Source organism: Chrysochloris asiatica, unplaced genomic scaffold (assembly GCF_000296735.1).
Source record: "Chrysochloris asiatica unplaced genomic scaffold, ChrAsi1.0 scaffold00019, whole genome shotgun sequence".
Lineage (NCBI taxonomy): Eukaryota > Metazoa > Chordata > Mammalia > Afrosoricida > Chrysochloridae > Chrysochloris > Chrysochloris asiatica.
Genome location: NW_006408537.1, coordinates 27,262,044 through 27,279,769, shown reverse-complemented (window position 1 = coordinate 27,279,769; position 17,726 = coordinate 27,262,044). Strand labels below are relative to the sequence as shown.

General features: G+C 36.5%; 1 protein-coding gene across 1 annotated transcript in view; it reads right to left on the bottom strand.

Moving 5' to 3' along the window:
* Positions 1-3,516: 3,516 nt before the first annotated feature.
* DDX43 (DEAD (Asp-Glu-Ala-Asp) box polypeptide 43) overlaps positions 3,517-17,726 on the bottom strand; it is a 28,324-nt gene continuing 14,114 nt past the window's right edge. The window contains exons 4-15 of the mRNA XM_006835787.1: positions 17,038-17,119; positions 15,689-15,845; positions 15,241-15,359; positions 13,613-13,723; positions 13,080-13,221; positions 12,098-12,198; positions 10,456-10,543; positions 8,049-8,176; positions 7,741-7,850; positions 5,209-5,347; positions 4,260-4,347; positions 3,517-3,633 (exon numbers count right to left, since the gene is read on the bottom strand). Coding sequence (XP_006835850.1) covers positions 3,517-3,633; positions 4,260-4,347; positions 5,209-5,347; positions 7,741-7,850; positions 8,049-8,176; positions 10,456-10,543; positions 12,098-12,198; positions 13,080-13,221; positions 13,613-13,723; positions 15,241-15,359; positions 15,689-15,845; positions 17,038-17,119 — 1,382 coding nt within the window. The remainder of the gene's footprint in view (positions 3,634-4,259; positions 4,348-5,208; positions 5,348-7,740; positions 7,851-8,048; positions 8,177-10,455; positions 10,544-12,097; positions 12,199-13,079; positions 13,222-13,612; positions 13,724-15,240; positions 15,360-15,688; positions 15,846-17,037; positions 17,120-17,726) is intronic.

Below are 17,726 nucleotides of genomic sequence, written 5' to 3'. Positions count from 1 at the left end.
AGCAGAAAGCCTCATCTTTCTCCCACAGAACATCTGGTAGTTTTGAACTGCTGACCTTGCAGTTCACAGCCAGATTCGTAACCACTACGGTACTCACTCTGAAGGTAGTTCATGGGGGCCCTTGATGGAGCTGTTTTCAGTGTCTGCCAGGACCACAGAAAAGCTGGGGGCAGGGTGACTGGTTAAATGCTAATCTGGTGGCTCAGTATGTTTTGTAGTTCTGGAGCTGAGCCCACCTGAATCCCGGCATCAAAGCAGCTCACCAAAGTGGTACAGCTGGCTCCCAACTCCCACTGGCATGGCTCCCGGTCATGGCTCTGAACTTCTGGAGAGCAGAGTTTGTACCAGGAGAGCATGGAGAAAAAGAAGAAATCACATCTTTTCCAACACCCATGTGAAATCTGCTCTGCCGGGCCTTCTTCTGCTGCCAAAGCTACTCACAAGATGGTGGATTCACGTCCAGTCAGCCGTTCACCAGTCAGTCTCCCTGTCTCACTGTCTCTGCTCAGCCTCTCCTTCCAGCAAGCACTCCATCCACCTCTCTAACCTTTCTTCTTAAATTCAGGGTGCCAGAATTTTCATCTGTGTCTGTTTTATTTTGAATCTTCTTTATTATAGAGGGTCAGATTAGCATCTGTACTGGTCATTGAGTTAAAAATTTTTTTTTTCTCTCATTTCTACAAGTTCTATCTGGTGCTTGTTCTACTTGCTCTATCACTTTTTAGTTTCCTATTTCTGGAGCTATTTTCAAGTCTGTTTTATTTAACCACAGTAAGAGTAGTTTTATAATTTTTCTGATGAACACTTAATAGTATATTTCTGCTGTTTCTGTTGCTCCTTCTGAGTCTCATTTGTGGTATCATGTTTGTGTGCTTGACTATCTTTTACTGTGTGCTGCTCATTACCCTTGAATGATTATTTACGTGGTTTCCTTTTTGCCTAGTATGAGATGCTGTCCTCCAAGAAAAGATTTATGTTTGTGTTTGCCAGGCTTCTAGGCACATCAGGCTCAGCTGCTCCCAACAACAAAACTTAAACTATTAAAAGAAAAAACAAAATCTTGGCTTTCTTGGTCAAAGACAGGTGGAACCCTGAGACTGTGGTTCTTGGTCAGCTTTAAGAGGTGGAACTGAACTCAGCCCTACAGTTCAATTTTCAAACAAGCAACAGATAGATATATAAAGGGCAGTAACACTACTGAGGTATGCACACCTTAGGATGATCAACTATTCAAGATGGAAAGGGCAGCATTTACCAAGAAACAAAGTTAAGAAAGGTTGGAAAGGAAAGGAGGAATGGAAACAAGCAACAAAGGGGAGAAGTGGGATAAGTGATTTGATATCGAAGGGATTGCAATCATTGAGATGAAACAAAGTACATGATTTGTTGAATGTAAAACTGATGATCTGCTCTGTAAAGTTTTACTCAACTCAAAAAATTTAAAAAATAGAGACAAAAATGAACTTGTCTTTTTATCATAGAAATAAACATTTATTTTGATGACAGTAGCAATGTCACTGCCACAACCACATCTGAACAGGTGTTGTACATCATTGCAGGAGACAACTTTACTTTTTTGTTTTCTCTTTTATAAGTTTAAGAGAAAAGAACACTTTGTAACACTATAATCCTTAACATCTATGAAGAAAAGCTTCAATTCAAGTTTAAATATTTTTTATTTTATTGAAGAAAGTACAAAATACTGAATTCTACATTTTAAACACTATTATTTTAAGAATCAGTCAAGTCTCTTCATATTGCCAGTATATTTCTAATGCTGCCATGACTTAAATAGTATATATCTTTTAAAAATCTTGTATCCTGAAAAAGAAGAAGAAAGTGTAAGTTTCTATTTTTATCATTGTTGAATTTTACTAATACTTTCAGAGTAAAAAGTGTTGTCGAATTGGTTCCAACTGATAGCTACCCTGTGTAGGGTTTCTGGGGAGCAGCTGGTGGGTTTGAACTGCCAACTTTGCAATTAGCAGTTCACTGTTTATCCTACAGCACCATGCCAGGACTCCACAAAGTACGTAGTGTAGTGATAACTTTGCTATCATATTTTCTATCTTAGAGGCACTGTGTGATTGGTTTCCTCATATCTGACAACATACTAATTCTTTTCAGTTCTGACAAGTCTATAAATTCTTTTGAGATAATTTTAATGACTGTTTTTCATTTTTAGATTTCCAAATTTGCTTTCCCCACTTCTCACAAAGCAACAATCTCTGTTTTTATTTTTTCAGCACTTCAAACATGTTTATCATAAAACCCTTTTTGGATTGCTTCATCAATGCTCTCCTTCTTGGGGCATGAAATTAGTATTTGTTACTGTGCTATTTTTCAAGGGTGAAATAGCTGCTGGATCCATTGCATGTCCGCTATTCTTGAACACTTTAAAATCATACACTGTCATTTCATCTCAATGATTATAATCCCCTTAATGTAATAAAATCATTTATCCCACTTTCTCTCTGTGTTTCTTGTTTCCATTCCTTCTTCTTTCCCAACCCTTCTGAATTTTGTCCTTAGGTAAATGCTGTCCTTTTGATTTTGAATAGTTGACCATTGTTCTTGAACCCTTTTTTTAAGATCAGTTTTCCAGCATGACACTTGAGAAACTTTAGCCCAACTGTATAGGTTAAAATTTATTCTTCCCAGAGTTCTTACAGTTTACTCTTTTCCTCCTTGTCTGTGTGCAGGCTAGGCAAATGTTCTGTGTCAGTGCTGCATCCTCAGATTTGTAAATATGGACTTAAGTGCCCATGTATCTATCACACTGTTTGGGAAATCTAGCATTTCTATGGGTCTGGAGTAGGAGGCAGGGTTTTCTGTGTTAGCTCAATTCACCACCATCTTAGCAGGAAGTGTAACACTGCAGCATAATGTGCTAGATCACAAGGTTGTTTTGAACCACAAGGTTGGTGATTCAAATCCACCAGCTGCTACTCAGAAACCCTACACAGGGTCCCCATGGGTCAGAACCAATTCTACAGCACTGAACAAAACAAACCCTCCCCACCTCCCGGCTTTTAACACTTAACAAGACATCTTAAAAACAGTTCACATATTCCTAACACTGCAGAACATACCAATGAACCATAATTTTTTTCATCTAATCCCCTAATGAACATTTGTCTTTTGCTACCATAAGTACTGCTGCTATAAATATTTACTTGTATGTGCAAACACATTTCTAGACTACATTCCTGGCTGAGGAACCAAAGAGTATATGTGTTGGTAATAGATCACCAAATTGTTCTCCAACGAGGCTATATTAATTTATAGCTCTGCCAATTATATTATAAATCATTCTGTACACTTTGAATTCATTCTCTCAGCTCTAAATAAGTACAACCTCTAAATTTAATAAGATTGCAAGAAGACTCTTAAAGATATTGCTGAGTTAAGCAAATCAAAAAGCCTACTTTAAGAGAAAGTACGCATGTGAAAGTCCATGAGTGAGTTAGTAAAGTTTTACCTCCAGTGGCCTGGTCCCACTTTTCAACATACACATTAGTAATAAAATGTCTTGGGTTTTCCTTGAGGTCTTCCTAATTTTTTTTCCATTTCCTTTTTTTGTTTATTGGCCTTATATCGCTCAGCCATTGATACAAGATCCTCTGGGACACTCTGAAATCATTAAACGTGGTGATAAGATTCTGATTATTGTCTTTCACTATTACGGCTTTCCTACAATATGCTAAAATGCCTCCAAATTGTTTCTGCACAAGTGTTAGATAACATTTTACATTTTTCAGACACAGTGAAATTTGTCTCCTTGCCTATTAACCCCTGAATCCATCTTAAAGCTAAATAACCAGAGTGACCTTCAAAACACCCATCATTCTGCTACTTCCCAGCGTGTGCAGCCCAGTGCCCTTAGCATGCCCTCACCTAGCCACACGTTCTGCCTATTCTCTCTCACCTCTGAGCCTGAACAGGTTCCCTCTGCTGGAACACGTTCCCCATCTTCTAAGACTCTCTTCAGCCCCACTTCACGGGTTTCTTCCTCAGCAGGGCTTTGACTAACCCCTCCCGATTAGATTAGGTCACCTGGTTATATGCTCCTGTAGCTCCTTACCTCTGCCATGCTATAGCCCTCACAACATGTTTAATTACTTGTTTAATACTTCTCGTGAGAAGCAGTAAGCTCCATGAGTAGGGTGTTTCCCCAAAATTACATTCCTAACTGGCATAAACAAAATAATGAAACATTGCAAAAGTGATATCTTCAAATAAGTGATATATTCTCTCACCTGATTCGCTCTTTCTAGAATATTAATCAATTCAGTGGCAACCCTCCAGTCATTTCTGGTAATAAGAGTGATTGACACACCAGTTCTCCTTTAAGTAGGGGAGAAAGATCAACTCATATAATTTGTTTTATAATTTATATTCATGATTCAGTTAGCCAAACAGTAGAATAAAAAACAGCAGCAAAACTTCTAGCACACAAATGCAAATATTTATTAGTTGTGGCTCTGTAGAATAAGCATTAGACTGCCAAACACAAGGTCGGTGGTTCAAACCCACAGGCTGCTTGTTGGAAACCCTATACAGGGTTGCTATGAGTTGGAACCAATTCCACAGCACTTAACAATAGCAACAAATTAAGAATTAAATTTAAGTAAACCAATTTGAAAGCAAAATAACCTGAAACTGAGTATATGATACGTGTAAGAGGAGGAGAAAGACCTCTCTCATATGAATGCTAATTTAGAGAATTTGTCAATAATATTCAGAGTCGTCACTGAGAACAGCTCAACAATGTGAAACTAAATATATGAAGCAAGGAGCCCTGGTAGCATAGTGAGTTATGGGTTGGGCTGAAAACTACAGGGTCAGTAGTTCAATTCTACCAGCCGCTCCACAGGAGAAAGATGAGAATTTCTGTTCCTGTTAAGCTTTACAGCCTTGGAAATCCTGTACAGGGTCACTGTGAGTCAGAACTGACTCCATGGCACACCACCACCACCACCACCACCATAGATACGAAGCAGAGTGGAATCAGAATCCATTTATAAAGCTAATTATTGACAGATCTGGTTGAATCTGGAGCAGACCAGTTGGATAGGGCTAAAATATCTCAAGCAGGCTCTGAGGAGAAACAAACAGTTCACAGAAAAGAGAACAAAATGGTTTTCTGGTCAAGGGTAATGGGAAGGATGGGAAATCCACTTTTGAGAGTGGATGGTAGTTACTCACCCTGCTCTTCCAGTGCGCCCTACTCTGTGGACATACTCTTCAATGTTCCGGGGAAAATCATAATTATAGACATGCGTGACATCATGGACATCAAGACCTCGAGATGCTAAGTCAGTAGCAATCAATATTCTCACTTTACCTAAAGGGTAAAGCCGAGTACATATGGATACAATCTAGCATATATCAACCCAAGACAGCTTCCCGTATTATGTAAGCAGATGAACATACTGCTTAATTAACATGTTTACTAAGATACTAAAAACTGGAAAGGAATATTTAATGCCTTTTTTTTCAACTACTGTTTATAATACAACATGTATTATAGTTCAGCAAATGATCCTGAACAATTTCAAGAACTAATATACATCTAAAACTGAAAAACAACTACCATTTTTTAAGTATAGAACAGTATTAAACATAGTTTTTTTTTTTTTCCTTCTCCCTTTATTTATTTATTTATTTTATTAAATGTTTCTATTTTGGATTGAGTGAAAGTTTACAGGGCTAAATATAGTTTTGGAGAAGGAGTTGGAAGAAGAGGGCAAGTTACTTAATATGATGTTTAAAACACCCTTGAGGATACGAGTAAATTAGGAATTAGCAAAATATCTCTGTCCAAAACAGTAACAATTTATCTGGAGGTTTAGGATCAGAGGAAACTTTCTTTATTGTGGAAAAAACTCATAATGAGCATTGTTTCCAAGTAATCTAACTGGATTCCAGAACAGAGACCAAAACATATTTAAAGGCATATGAACAATCAGAGTACTCAAAATATAAATTTTACATTTTCTGGCATCCAAATAAAAAATGGAAAATAGAAAAATATGACCTATAACTAGGAGAAAAAAATAAAATAAACAAAACAGAAATTACACCAATGACAAATTAGTAACTAAGTTAATTAACCGTTACCATAACTATATTCTTAGGGAGGTGCTGTAGGATAAGCACTGGAGCACAAGGTCGGTTTGAACCACAAGGTCAACTTGAGCTACAAGGTCGGCAGTTCAAACACACCAGCTGCTCCTTGGAAACCCTACACAGGGTTGCTATTATGAGTCAGAACCAACTTGACAGCACTTAACAAAAATATAACCATAGTCCATATCACGGGTATGACAAGCCAATCTTCTAGAAATGAAAAATAAAATCTATGTTTGGGATGAATTGGGTGAAATTAACAGCAGACTAATATAAAAGATCAGTGAATTTACTTAAAGGCAGAACAATAAAAACTATATAAAATGGACGAGAAATTTTCTGAAAATAATGAAAAGAACATCAGTGAGCTGTGGGGCAACTTCAAATAGTCTAATATTTATGCAATTAGAGCTTCTAGAAGAAAGGAGGAAATGGGAAATATCTGAAGAAATAATACTCAAAAATTTTCCAAATTTGATGAAAATTATATTCCCACAGACCCAGGAATTTCAGTGACTCCAAGCAGGAAAGCAAACAAACAAAACCAAAACAAAGAGACATCACAATCAAAATGTTTACAATCAGTGATAATTAGGTGAAGTACACTGTGGTAAATTAAAAATGTATACTATAGATATTGTAGTAGCCACTAAAGCAAAAAAAGCAAAGAAGTATAGTTCATAAAGGACTCCTAGTATGGTGCTGTGGGATCAGCACTGGGCTGCCAACCACAAGGTTGGCCCTTCAAACCCACCAGCTGCTCCTTGGAAACCCTATACAGGATCACTATCAGTTGGAACCAACTTGAACACACTAACATCAATAAATTTATTGGTTCATAAACCAATAAATGAGATAAAATTAGAATCATAAAAAATACTCAATCCAAAATAAGGTAGAATAAAAAAACAAGTGATCTAAAAAGATGGTAGTTAAAATTGCAAAGTCATCTATAATGACAAACTACGGAACACTGGTTACCCAAGGATGGTGGAGAAAAAAAAAGGGATAGATTAAAAACTTCTAGAAACTGCAAGATGATGGAAATGCTCAGTATCTTGATTGTAGTGATCGTTTTAGTGATGTAGATGCATGTCAAACTCAAACTGTATACATTAAATATGTGCGCTTTCCTGTCTGCTGACTTTACCTTAATAAAGACATTATAAAAGGTATGGTCAACAATCTACTGATGTGCTTCAATCAAAAAGAATGGGGTGAACGTGGCCCTAGTCACTGTTGCAGAGAAGAGGTTAGTCATCACACACCAGGATGAAACAATCCATGGGGCTATCTACTGCACTCTGCTCATCAAGCAATCTTCTGAATTCTCTGGCCTCCCAGGTGGATACCACGAAGGTATATGCTTCTCAGGTAAGGGAGTAGATCCATCCCCGGTGAAAATTAATACCTTGGCATTCCGCCTTTTAAGTATTAGTCTTTTCTGAGTTTGGCTATTTAGTTCTGAGTCTGATAAATATTTAGACCTCTGAGTTTGGGAATCTGGAAGCTAAGATCTGTATCTTAGAAAGGGGTTCTGTACCTCAGTGAAGTCCAAATATTGGTCATACTTTTAAACTGGAACAAATTGTGATTATATAATTGTACCTGTTTTAAAGTTCTCTAATGCTTTTTCCCGATCACTCTGTTCTCTATTGCCATGAAGAGATTCGACTGATATGCGTCGGAGAATCAGGTCACTTGATAAATGATCAGCACTAAAGGAAAAAAAAGTTGGTACTATTCTAATACCATCATTAATTCATTTGCTGTACTTACATTAGCAAAAATCTGGACTAAAATATGACAACAGACATACCCTCCACCATTTGAAATTAGTTTACAAACAGAATGAATCATAATCAGATTTAGTGTGATTGATGATCATCAGAGGATAAAAGGAAAAAAATACCTACATAGCTTTTCTGCTGACAAACACAATGACTTTGTCTTTGGGAGACATGCTTTCCAGGAAAATCTGAATATGACTACGTTTTTCTTCTTCTGTTGTGACAATTACATTTTGCTTCACAGTACTTACAGCCTAAAGGATTCAAAAATCAGAATGCATTACTATTGTGGCAGGAATCATATATGCTCTTGTTAAGTGCCATTGAGTTGGTTAAAACTCATAGAGACTCCGTATAAGGTTTCCAAGGCTGTAAAATTTTACAAGAACAGAAAGCTTCATCTTTCTCTTGCAGAAGCTATATATACTAGCCCCAAATACATCTTATTTCTATCATTGGTGACTATTTTAATAAACTATAAACAAATAAAAAGGCAGAGGTCTTAAAAAAATTACCTCTTTCTAGTTAAAGTTTGTAATTTAGCCTTTCACTTTCATCATCTGTTTACCCAAAATAAAAAAGTGGGGGATGTTTAAGTTTTTGGCACATTGTGTTGAAAGAAACTGACTACCATAGGAAAAGAAAATAACCACGGGATGAAGCCAGGATTACGGAAGGCAATCAGTTTATGACAAAAAAGTCTCAATTCAATTGATATTTTAACAACTTAATGTTGTTGTTAAATGCTGTTGAGTCGGTTCAGATTCACAGTGACCCTGTATAGGTTCCAAGGAGTGGCTGGTGAGCTTGAACTGCCAACTTTGTAGTTCAAACCGACCTTGCAGTCCATTCCATTAGCACACAGCGTCAAAATACCATTGTTACTATTCTTTGATCCAGGAAGAGATAAAATATTGCCCATTTAAATAAAATTTGTTTTGGTAGTATTTTACGAAAAGAAAGAATGATAATTGAAAGAAAGAATTATACGAAAAATACAGACACTATGGAAAAGGAGTATAGAAAGAATTGTATTTGTCAACTCATAGTGAAATTATGGCACTAGGAAATAACCATCATTGGTGAAAGGCCATCAGGGAACTTTATAATGGAGAGGTCAGGCTGAAAACATTTTTTTTTAGTTTTTTTTCCCTCTCTTTTTTAAAAAATGTTTTATTGTGAATTATGTGATAGTTTACATGGGAGATCATTAGCTTTACATTTATCTTATCATATATCGTTACATTGCCATGGTTACAATCCCCTCCATGCATCATCAACCAACCAAAGCGTATACTCTACAAGCCTGCCCCTCAGTAGTCAGCACACAGCCTCTCTTCCTCTCTGGGTCTAGAGTCCCCAGCCACTCCATGTCTCCACGTCATCATCTCTGCCTCCATCTCTGGTGTCACTGTTTCTCTGGGTAGGGTCCCGCACTCTGCTCTTCTCCCTTTATGGTCCCAGGAACCTCCACTCCTGGACTGCAGAGTCAACCACTCCCCTCTTTTGCTACAAAACGTCTACATTTCCAACCCTCACAGTCAGTCTTGATAGTAATTAATTATTCACTATTGTATCACATGAGTGCTATCCCCATCTCCAATCAGTCCCACCCAGACAGATTGGATACCACTCAGTGGAGATTCTACCTTCCTCTGCGCCCTCTGGATCTAGGCTCCCTCTAGAAAGCTTGTAAGCCAGTCACTTCTTGCCTTTGTAGCCCATTTTGGGTAGCCAATGTCCAAGCTGTCCATCCCTGTCTACCTTGTATATTGAGGGGGTGGGAATGATCCTTGCTGTAAAGATTTGTTTCCTCTTTTGAGCTACTGCATCCATAGGTGTAAGTCAAGTTCATCAAATGTTATCAGATTAGGCTGAAAATATTTAAACCCTTTGGTAAATCTTAACATCACAAAGTGTGTTAGACTTTCATTCTATTGATGCAAAAACAATAAACATCATCTCCAAAGAACTTTTTTTGTAAAAAGAACCAGAAAACAAGCTAGGATCTGAAAAAGTTTCTATATTTAATTACCATTTATAAGACATCTAGGAATAGAGAACATATGTAATTATTCTGTGGAAATCAGCTAAATGAGGCAAACTCTATAGATAAAAACAGTTTCCTCTACCAATAAGTTGAGCATACACAAAGGCTGGGAGATCTACAGATAAGAGATTAAAAGATATAGCAACCAAATATGCACATATGTAGGCCTTGTTTAGACCCTGACTCTAACAGGTTTTAAAAAAATAGAAAGAAAGCTACTTTATTAGAAAAATATGAACATGGATTGAATATTTGATGATATTAAGGTATTTTTAAATTTTTAAAGGTGCGTTAATAGTGCTGTGGTTATGTAAAGTCTTTTAGGGAGACTTAATGAAGTATTTACTAATTAAATTATATGGACCTAAGAATTGTTGTAAAATTAGGGACTGGGCAGAGTACACATGCCAAAACTGGCTAACTTTAAATTTCCATAAAAAGTTTTAAAAACAGTACTTAAAAAAAATAAACAAACAAGCTTACAACTAGATCCAAAGTACCAACATATACAATCATAGGGTCTCTCAAATAAGACTCCGCAAGTCGACGGACAGCATGTGGCCAAGTTGCACTGGAAAGAAAGCAAGATACACAACTGTAGATGAAATTGCTACAAGTTTCTTTTTAAACATGCTATGAATCAATTATTCATGAAAACCAAATAGTGTACTTCCTATCTTTTCAATAAATACGGCAGATGTCACAAATAATTTAATTTTACCAAGAATTCCTCAAGTATAATGAAGCTACTGGATAAAATGTTTTTTAAAAAATAGGTTGAATAAAGAACGGGTGAAGGAATCTTCTAATGTATGGAAAGGTATTAGAAGTAGTTCTAGTTTAAAATTAGTTTTATACCTTGGACTTTGTAAAGACAAAAATAACAACTTAATTTCATACAATGATAACAGACAAAACCAAGTGTGTATGCTACATAAAAATAATTTTAAATGTGATCCAAAAAATGTGCAAATTCAAAGACAGAAAAATAAAGTAAGTTTCTTCAACCTTACATAACATAATAAAGTTATAACGTCACCTTTTATACTTTCAGAATAAATCTGAAGTGATACTTCTTGCAGTGGAAAGATTAGTTAGAAAACAAAGTAGAAACACAGCATATTTCCCCACATATTATATACTGTGCTTCTTAATGCTAATGAACACAATGATGCATGTTCAGGAGAAATGAGTCTCTATGGATTATTCAGTATCCAAACAACAATCATTGCCTCCTCAGTTTTACCTTGGGCCAAAAAAAAGTATCCAGTAGTTAAATGTTTATCTCTAAGTGTGATGTTGATAAGTGCCATTGAGTTGATTCCAACCCATAGCAACCCCATATCGGGTTTCTGAGGAGTGACTGGTGAGTTTGAACTGTCAACCTTGTGGTTCAAATAAACCTTGTGCTACAGTGCTTATCCTACAGTGTCACACCAGGATTCCATCTCTAAATATAGGTGATTACTTATTTAAATGTTGTTAAGTGTCATCAACTTATTTCTAACTTATAGTGTTTCTGAGACAATGAATCTTTGCTAGAACAGAAAGCCCTATCTTTTTCCCGAGGAGTAATGTGACTCAAACCATGCACTTTGTTGTTTATCCTACAGACCCACCACCCTCCCCATTTAAATGTTGCTGTTGTTAAGTGCAATTGAGTCAGTTCTGACTCATAAAGACCTGTACAGGGTTTCCAAGGAGGAGCTGGTGGATTTGAACCACTGACCTTATGGTTAGCAGTCCAGTGCTTATCCTACAGCACCACACCAGGACTCCATCTGGCTAACTAATGGTTACTAAATCTATTTAATGGAAAAATTTTTATATCTAAAATATTAAAGAGTTAGACCCTAAGATAACATACAATCTTCCCTTAAAGAGTCTCCTGTTGATGTTTATATAAGAATCTCTATCTGTAATTTAGGAAATCCATTAGTTAAGAATAGAACTGTCATTGTTAGGGTGTTACATTTAGTTACTAAACTAAGTGATGACATGATAATCATTCACCTAAAAATCTCAAAACACTTCTAAGTAATGCCTGAAAATATTGTTGGAAATTAGCTAAACAGAATGGAATTCTGTTCCACTAATTTTGATTTTACAGGCAGTATATACCTACCTTGTCATAATTGTCTGCCTGTCTGGACGTACATCTAATAAAATCTTCATTATCTGTGGTTCAAATCCCATGTCCAGCATTTTGTCTGCTTCATCTAAAACCTACATTAAAAATAAAGAATGTGCCTAGATTATTAGGCTCTTTAAGAATAGAACACTAAAAGGTAGGTTTTCGCATGTGTCCTATTACTTAAGCCATAGATAGATGGAATGAATTTCTCAATTCTCATGTTTACATAGATGTTACATGTTGGCCTGCTAACTGGTCAGCAGTTCAAATCCACCAGCTGCTTTGAGGATGAAAGAGAAGGCATTCTGTTCACATATTTATAGCCTTGACAACCCTACAAAGGGTCTCTATGAGTTGGATTCAACTTGATGACAGATTTTTTTGTTTTCCTAAGTTCTAAAGTCCAAGCTTCCTAGCACTTCTTCAGTAGGCCCTGTGTGAAAACTTGTTTTAATTTTTCAGAGGTCAATTAAGCCAACTTGGTCATAAGTAACATAGATTATTATTATTATTTTTAAGCTGGCTGGCTGTTATTGTTAAGTGCTATCAAGTCAGTTGTGACTCACAGAGACCCTGTACAGGATCTCCAAGGAGCAGCTGGTGGAATTTAAGCGCTGACTTTTCGGTTAGCAATCCAGTGCTTATCCTATAGCACCACACCAGGACGCCATCTGGCTTACTAAAGATTATTAAATCTATTTAGTGGAAAAAATTAATGTCTAAAATATTCAAATGGATTTTAATTTTCCTTAGTGCTTGATACATTTTCTAAAATTTCTAAAATAAATATGTCATCATTATGAAAAAATAGAATTATTTAAAATTTTTTTATTTTAACTTGTTAGAGAGAATGAGAAATAGTACTAGAATCTTAAACTACTATAAAATGGACAACCCTTTTAAAAAACCATTTTAATAAAAGTTTAGTTCTTCTTCCTCCCAGCATCCCAAACCCCTCCTACTCCATAATTACCAAGTAGGTTATGCTTTTCAGGTTGACAAAGTTATTCATTTGCAGATCATTCAATCTTCCAGGAGTTGCAATAATGATATCTACACCCTTTGTAAGGTCTTGTATTTGTCCGTCTCTATCTCCACCACCATATATACAAACACTTAACGACAACAAAAAATCCAAAGTTCATGTCCATGCAAAAATCCCATCACAATCCAAAATCCTAACCAATGTAAGCATTTAGAGTATACAATAATATAGAGTAAAAGGTATAAAAATCTTAAAGAGGACCAGATGTCGTTTTCATTTTTGCCCCTTTCTGAGAACTATTCACAACCATCAACCCATAGGGTTGGGTCTCAAAGAGGCATGTCCATATCCTGATTACCTGACCTTACCACCCTGGGTACAGAGAAACGCCAGACACAAGCTGACCCGATCCGATTCTCTAAACAGGGAGGATGCATAAAGCTACAATGATGAAAACAATGTAACACTCGCTGGTACTGTTGTTGCTGCTGGTAACAGGAATGGTCACAGACCTGACTTACCTTTTAAGACCTTTATATGAATACTTAGAACATTCAGCTTCTACTTGAAGCGCTAATTCTCTAGTAGGTGTAAGGACTAGCATGCCAGGTCCAAGACTTTTAGCTCTAGATCTTTGGAGAGAAAATAAAATCATTAGTATTTAATTATCTGCCTCAAAACATAATATATTCACTCAGTGCTTTAAAGATGTGCAGTAATTAGATTCTGACATATTTGTATGGGTCCAGCAAAAGGAGGAATGATGCTGATAGAATTTTTGATTCAATTTTGAGTGACTGTCAGCAGGATTAACTGTGATTGTCAGAACTGAAATTGTAGATGTGCAACTAAAAGGGGGGAGTAGTTAATGTTTCATTTCAGAAACAGAGGGTCCCAGGACCATCAAGAAGAGTATGAGAGGAGCACCAGATGCCTCCCTAGGAAAGTGACGACAGCAGAGAAGGTGGTAGAGGCAGCGGCATGGAAAGACCAAGGCCCATGGACTGAGTGTGGCTGTGTGCCTGCAGACAGGAGGCTGGCTTACACAGTGTGCCCTTTGGATACTTAAATGAATGTATATATTTTGTTTTCTATGTGTACATCATACATTTTTGCCTGTTCATTTGTGAAATATAAGACTTTAAATGGGAACCACAGGGAGGAAGTAGGATAACTATTGTTGCAGGGAGGGGATTATAATCAATGAGATGAAACAAAGTATATGATTTATTTAATGTAAACCTGATGTTCTTGTCTAAAAACTTCCACCCAATTCACAATAAAAAGTTATGACAACAATGCCTACAGCCTGACATGGATTACACCTCAACATCAAGAAAACAAAAATCCTCACAACTGGACCAATAAACAATATCATGAGAAACAGAGAAAAGATTAAAGTTGTCCAGGAATTCATTTTGCATAGATTGGATCCACAATCAATGACTAGAGAAGTTGCAGTCAAGAATTTAAATGACATATTCCACTGGGCAAATCTGCTGCAAACAATCTCTTTAAAGTGTTAAAGAGCAAAAGTGTCATTTTGAGGACTAAAGTGTGCCTGACCCATGCCATGGTATTTACAATCACCTAAGCATGTAAAAAAAGCTGGACAAAGAAGACTGGAGAATTGATGCCTTTGAATTATGGTGTTAGCAAAGAATAATGAATATACCATGGACTGCCAAAAGAACAAATAAATCTGTATTGGAAGAACTATAGTCAGAATGTTCCTTAGAAATGAATATGGGAAGACTTCATCTCACATAATTTGGATATGTTATCAGAAGGTACCAGTCCCTGAAGGGCATCCGGTTTGGTAAAAGTGCTGTTAACTGCCATCGAGTTCATTTCCAAGGAGCAGCTGGTGAGTTTGAGCTGACAACCTTGTGGTTCAAACCAACTTTGGGGTCCAGTGTTTTATTTTACAGCACCATACCAGGACTCCCAGTAAAAGTATAAGGTGAGCGAAAACCAGAAAAACCTTCAACGAGATAATGGCTGCAACAATGGGCTTAAACATTGAGAAGATTATGAGGATGGTACAAGACTGGCTAGTGTTTTGTTCTGTTGTATACAGGGTCATTAGGAGTCAGAAACCAACATATCTATTTAGCCCCCAAAAGAGAATCTAATCAGGAATTCTTACAGTGGTTGAGAGTCAAGATGAATAAATCCAGGCATTAAATAGGACAATGTCTTCCCAGTTCCAGTTTGGGCTACTCCTATAAGATCTATTCCTTGAAGAACTATTGGCCATGTCTGGGACTGAAACAGAATAATAAACATTTAAACAGAAAGTACATCTCTTTTTGCCAAGGGTCCCTCCTTTCCCAACAAAATCTTATTTCAACAAATATTTGTGGAGAATGTTTCTTGGTGGCACAGTCCAAACCTAGGCAGAAGCACCAGGGAAGAAAGTTCCAGTGATAACGTCTGTGAAGAAAGCTTACAGTCAAGAAAACCCTATAGAGTAAATCTATTCTGTAACCTGTGGGGTTGTCATGAGTAGGAATCAACTCAATGGTAACAGATTTGGGGAGGAGGTGGTATGGGAGTGCAAGCTCAGTGAAATTTTAGAATGAAGGAAATCATACCTGAATTGGTGTTGGTTTTTGAAAACCTGCCCTTATTATATTTTCCATGACTTCGGGATAACGCTGAAAAGCATCCTCAAATTTACAGGTAGGATTAGGGATAGGACGTTTATCACCATCTTTCAAGTCATCACACATTACATTATAATTTTCCTTCCTTTAAAGAAAACAGAACAAAGATTAGTGGCTGCAATCATTTTACTAATTAAGAAAGGAGTTTTTCTCAAAATTAGTTATTCAGGTTATATCTAGAAAATCAACTGTGACCGATTAAAACAGAGTACCATGGAAAGTGACAGCAACATGCAATAACTAACAAACAAAAAGTTATTTTCTTTCCTTATCTGAGAATAGTTACAGAGAAGAGATAAAAATATATATATACATACAAAAAGCAACTTATATTGAAGTATGAAAAGGCCAATGAAAGTCTCATGGATGAAAGATTATGAAGAAAGAAATATCATAATTCAACATCATATTTGGGCTACCCTTGAGGGCATATAATGTTCCAGAATCTACATTGGGGCTCACACATTTTCTTAATTAAGCAACAATTCCGTGAACTAAAAATTATTCTCATTTGACAGGGTAAGATCTGTTACTTGCTCAAGTTTCTGAGCACTACCCTATCCATGGAATAACTATTCTTTTACTGTAACATGCTATGCCTGGGCTTTTAAACAATTTTTTAAAAGCAATTCCAGATAAGGAGGATTAAGGAGTTTTGGGAGAGTTATTCCAACACTTAGATAACAGATCAACTTAACATTTCACAACAAGTTGAAATAATAATCCTCTAAATGCTCTCTTCTGTACAAGTGCTCAATAGCACCACATGAGTAGTGACTAGTCTATGAGACACAATTACAAACCATGTTCCATTACCACAGACACTTCCAATGGGTGGCAATACTCTAAAATATCTCATGCAGTGGAGGGGATTGCAATCATTGTAGTGAAACAAAGTATATGACTGTTGGATGTAAAACTGAGGATCTGCTCTGAAAATCTCTACTCAACTCACAATCCAGTTTTTAAAATAAAAGAAAACATCTCATGGGATGCGATCAAGTTGGTTTTTTTTTTTTTTTTGGTTGGTTGGTTGGTTGCAAAATGTGAACAACACATTTCTGATTTAACATTTTTCCCATGAACAATTAGTGGCATATATTAATTTATCAGATTGGACAACTATCATCAGTATAGAGCACAACCAAGTTTTCATTTAAATAAATATGGAAGGGATAGTCTTTCAATTATTTCAGATTTTTACCTAAGGAGTCAATTTAATACTAATCACATACAAGAAGCTCACTTAAACAGGTAATAAAAAGAAACCTACCCACCTCCAATTGTCTATTTGCACTTGTGACATAGAGCTTGTTTCTGCAGATTCTATGTAAAAGTTTTTCTTAATTGGAGGCAAATCTTGTAGAAAGAGAGAAAAAAAAATCAAATTTGATAATACTTAAGGTTATAGTTGTCAAACTGAAATATGTATTCTAACTTTATCCTATATACATACAGTGTTGGGCAGTCTACATTTTGCCAAACTAATGCCAATTTCTAATTGATGCCCTTTTTAGTTTATTTTTCAATTACATTTTTTACACAATGAGATCTTTAATACTGAATTTCAAAATAAAAGAAGGCAGATCTTACAAGACATAGAATTTCCACAATTGATACATCATTTCTCAAACATACTGTTGTTGTTAAGTGCCATCAAGTCAGTTACAACTCATAGCGACCCTGTATAAGGTTTCCAAGGAGCACCTGGTGAGTTTGAACCACCGACCTAGTGATTCAAACAGACCTTGCAGTCCAGTGCGTGATCCGACAGTGCCACATCCACCAGGACTCCTTATCAAAAGTTATTATTGTTAGGTGCCATCGAGTTGGTACCGACTCATAGCGACCTTATGCAAAGCGGAACGAATCACTGCCCGATCCTAAGCCAACTTCACTTTTGTTGCCATGCTTGAGCCCACTGATGCTGCCACTTGGCCAATCCATCTTGTTGGGGTCTTCCTCT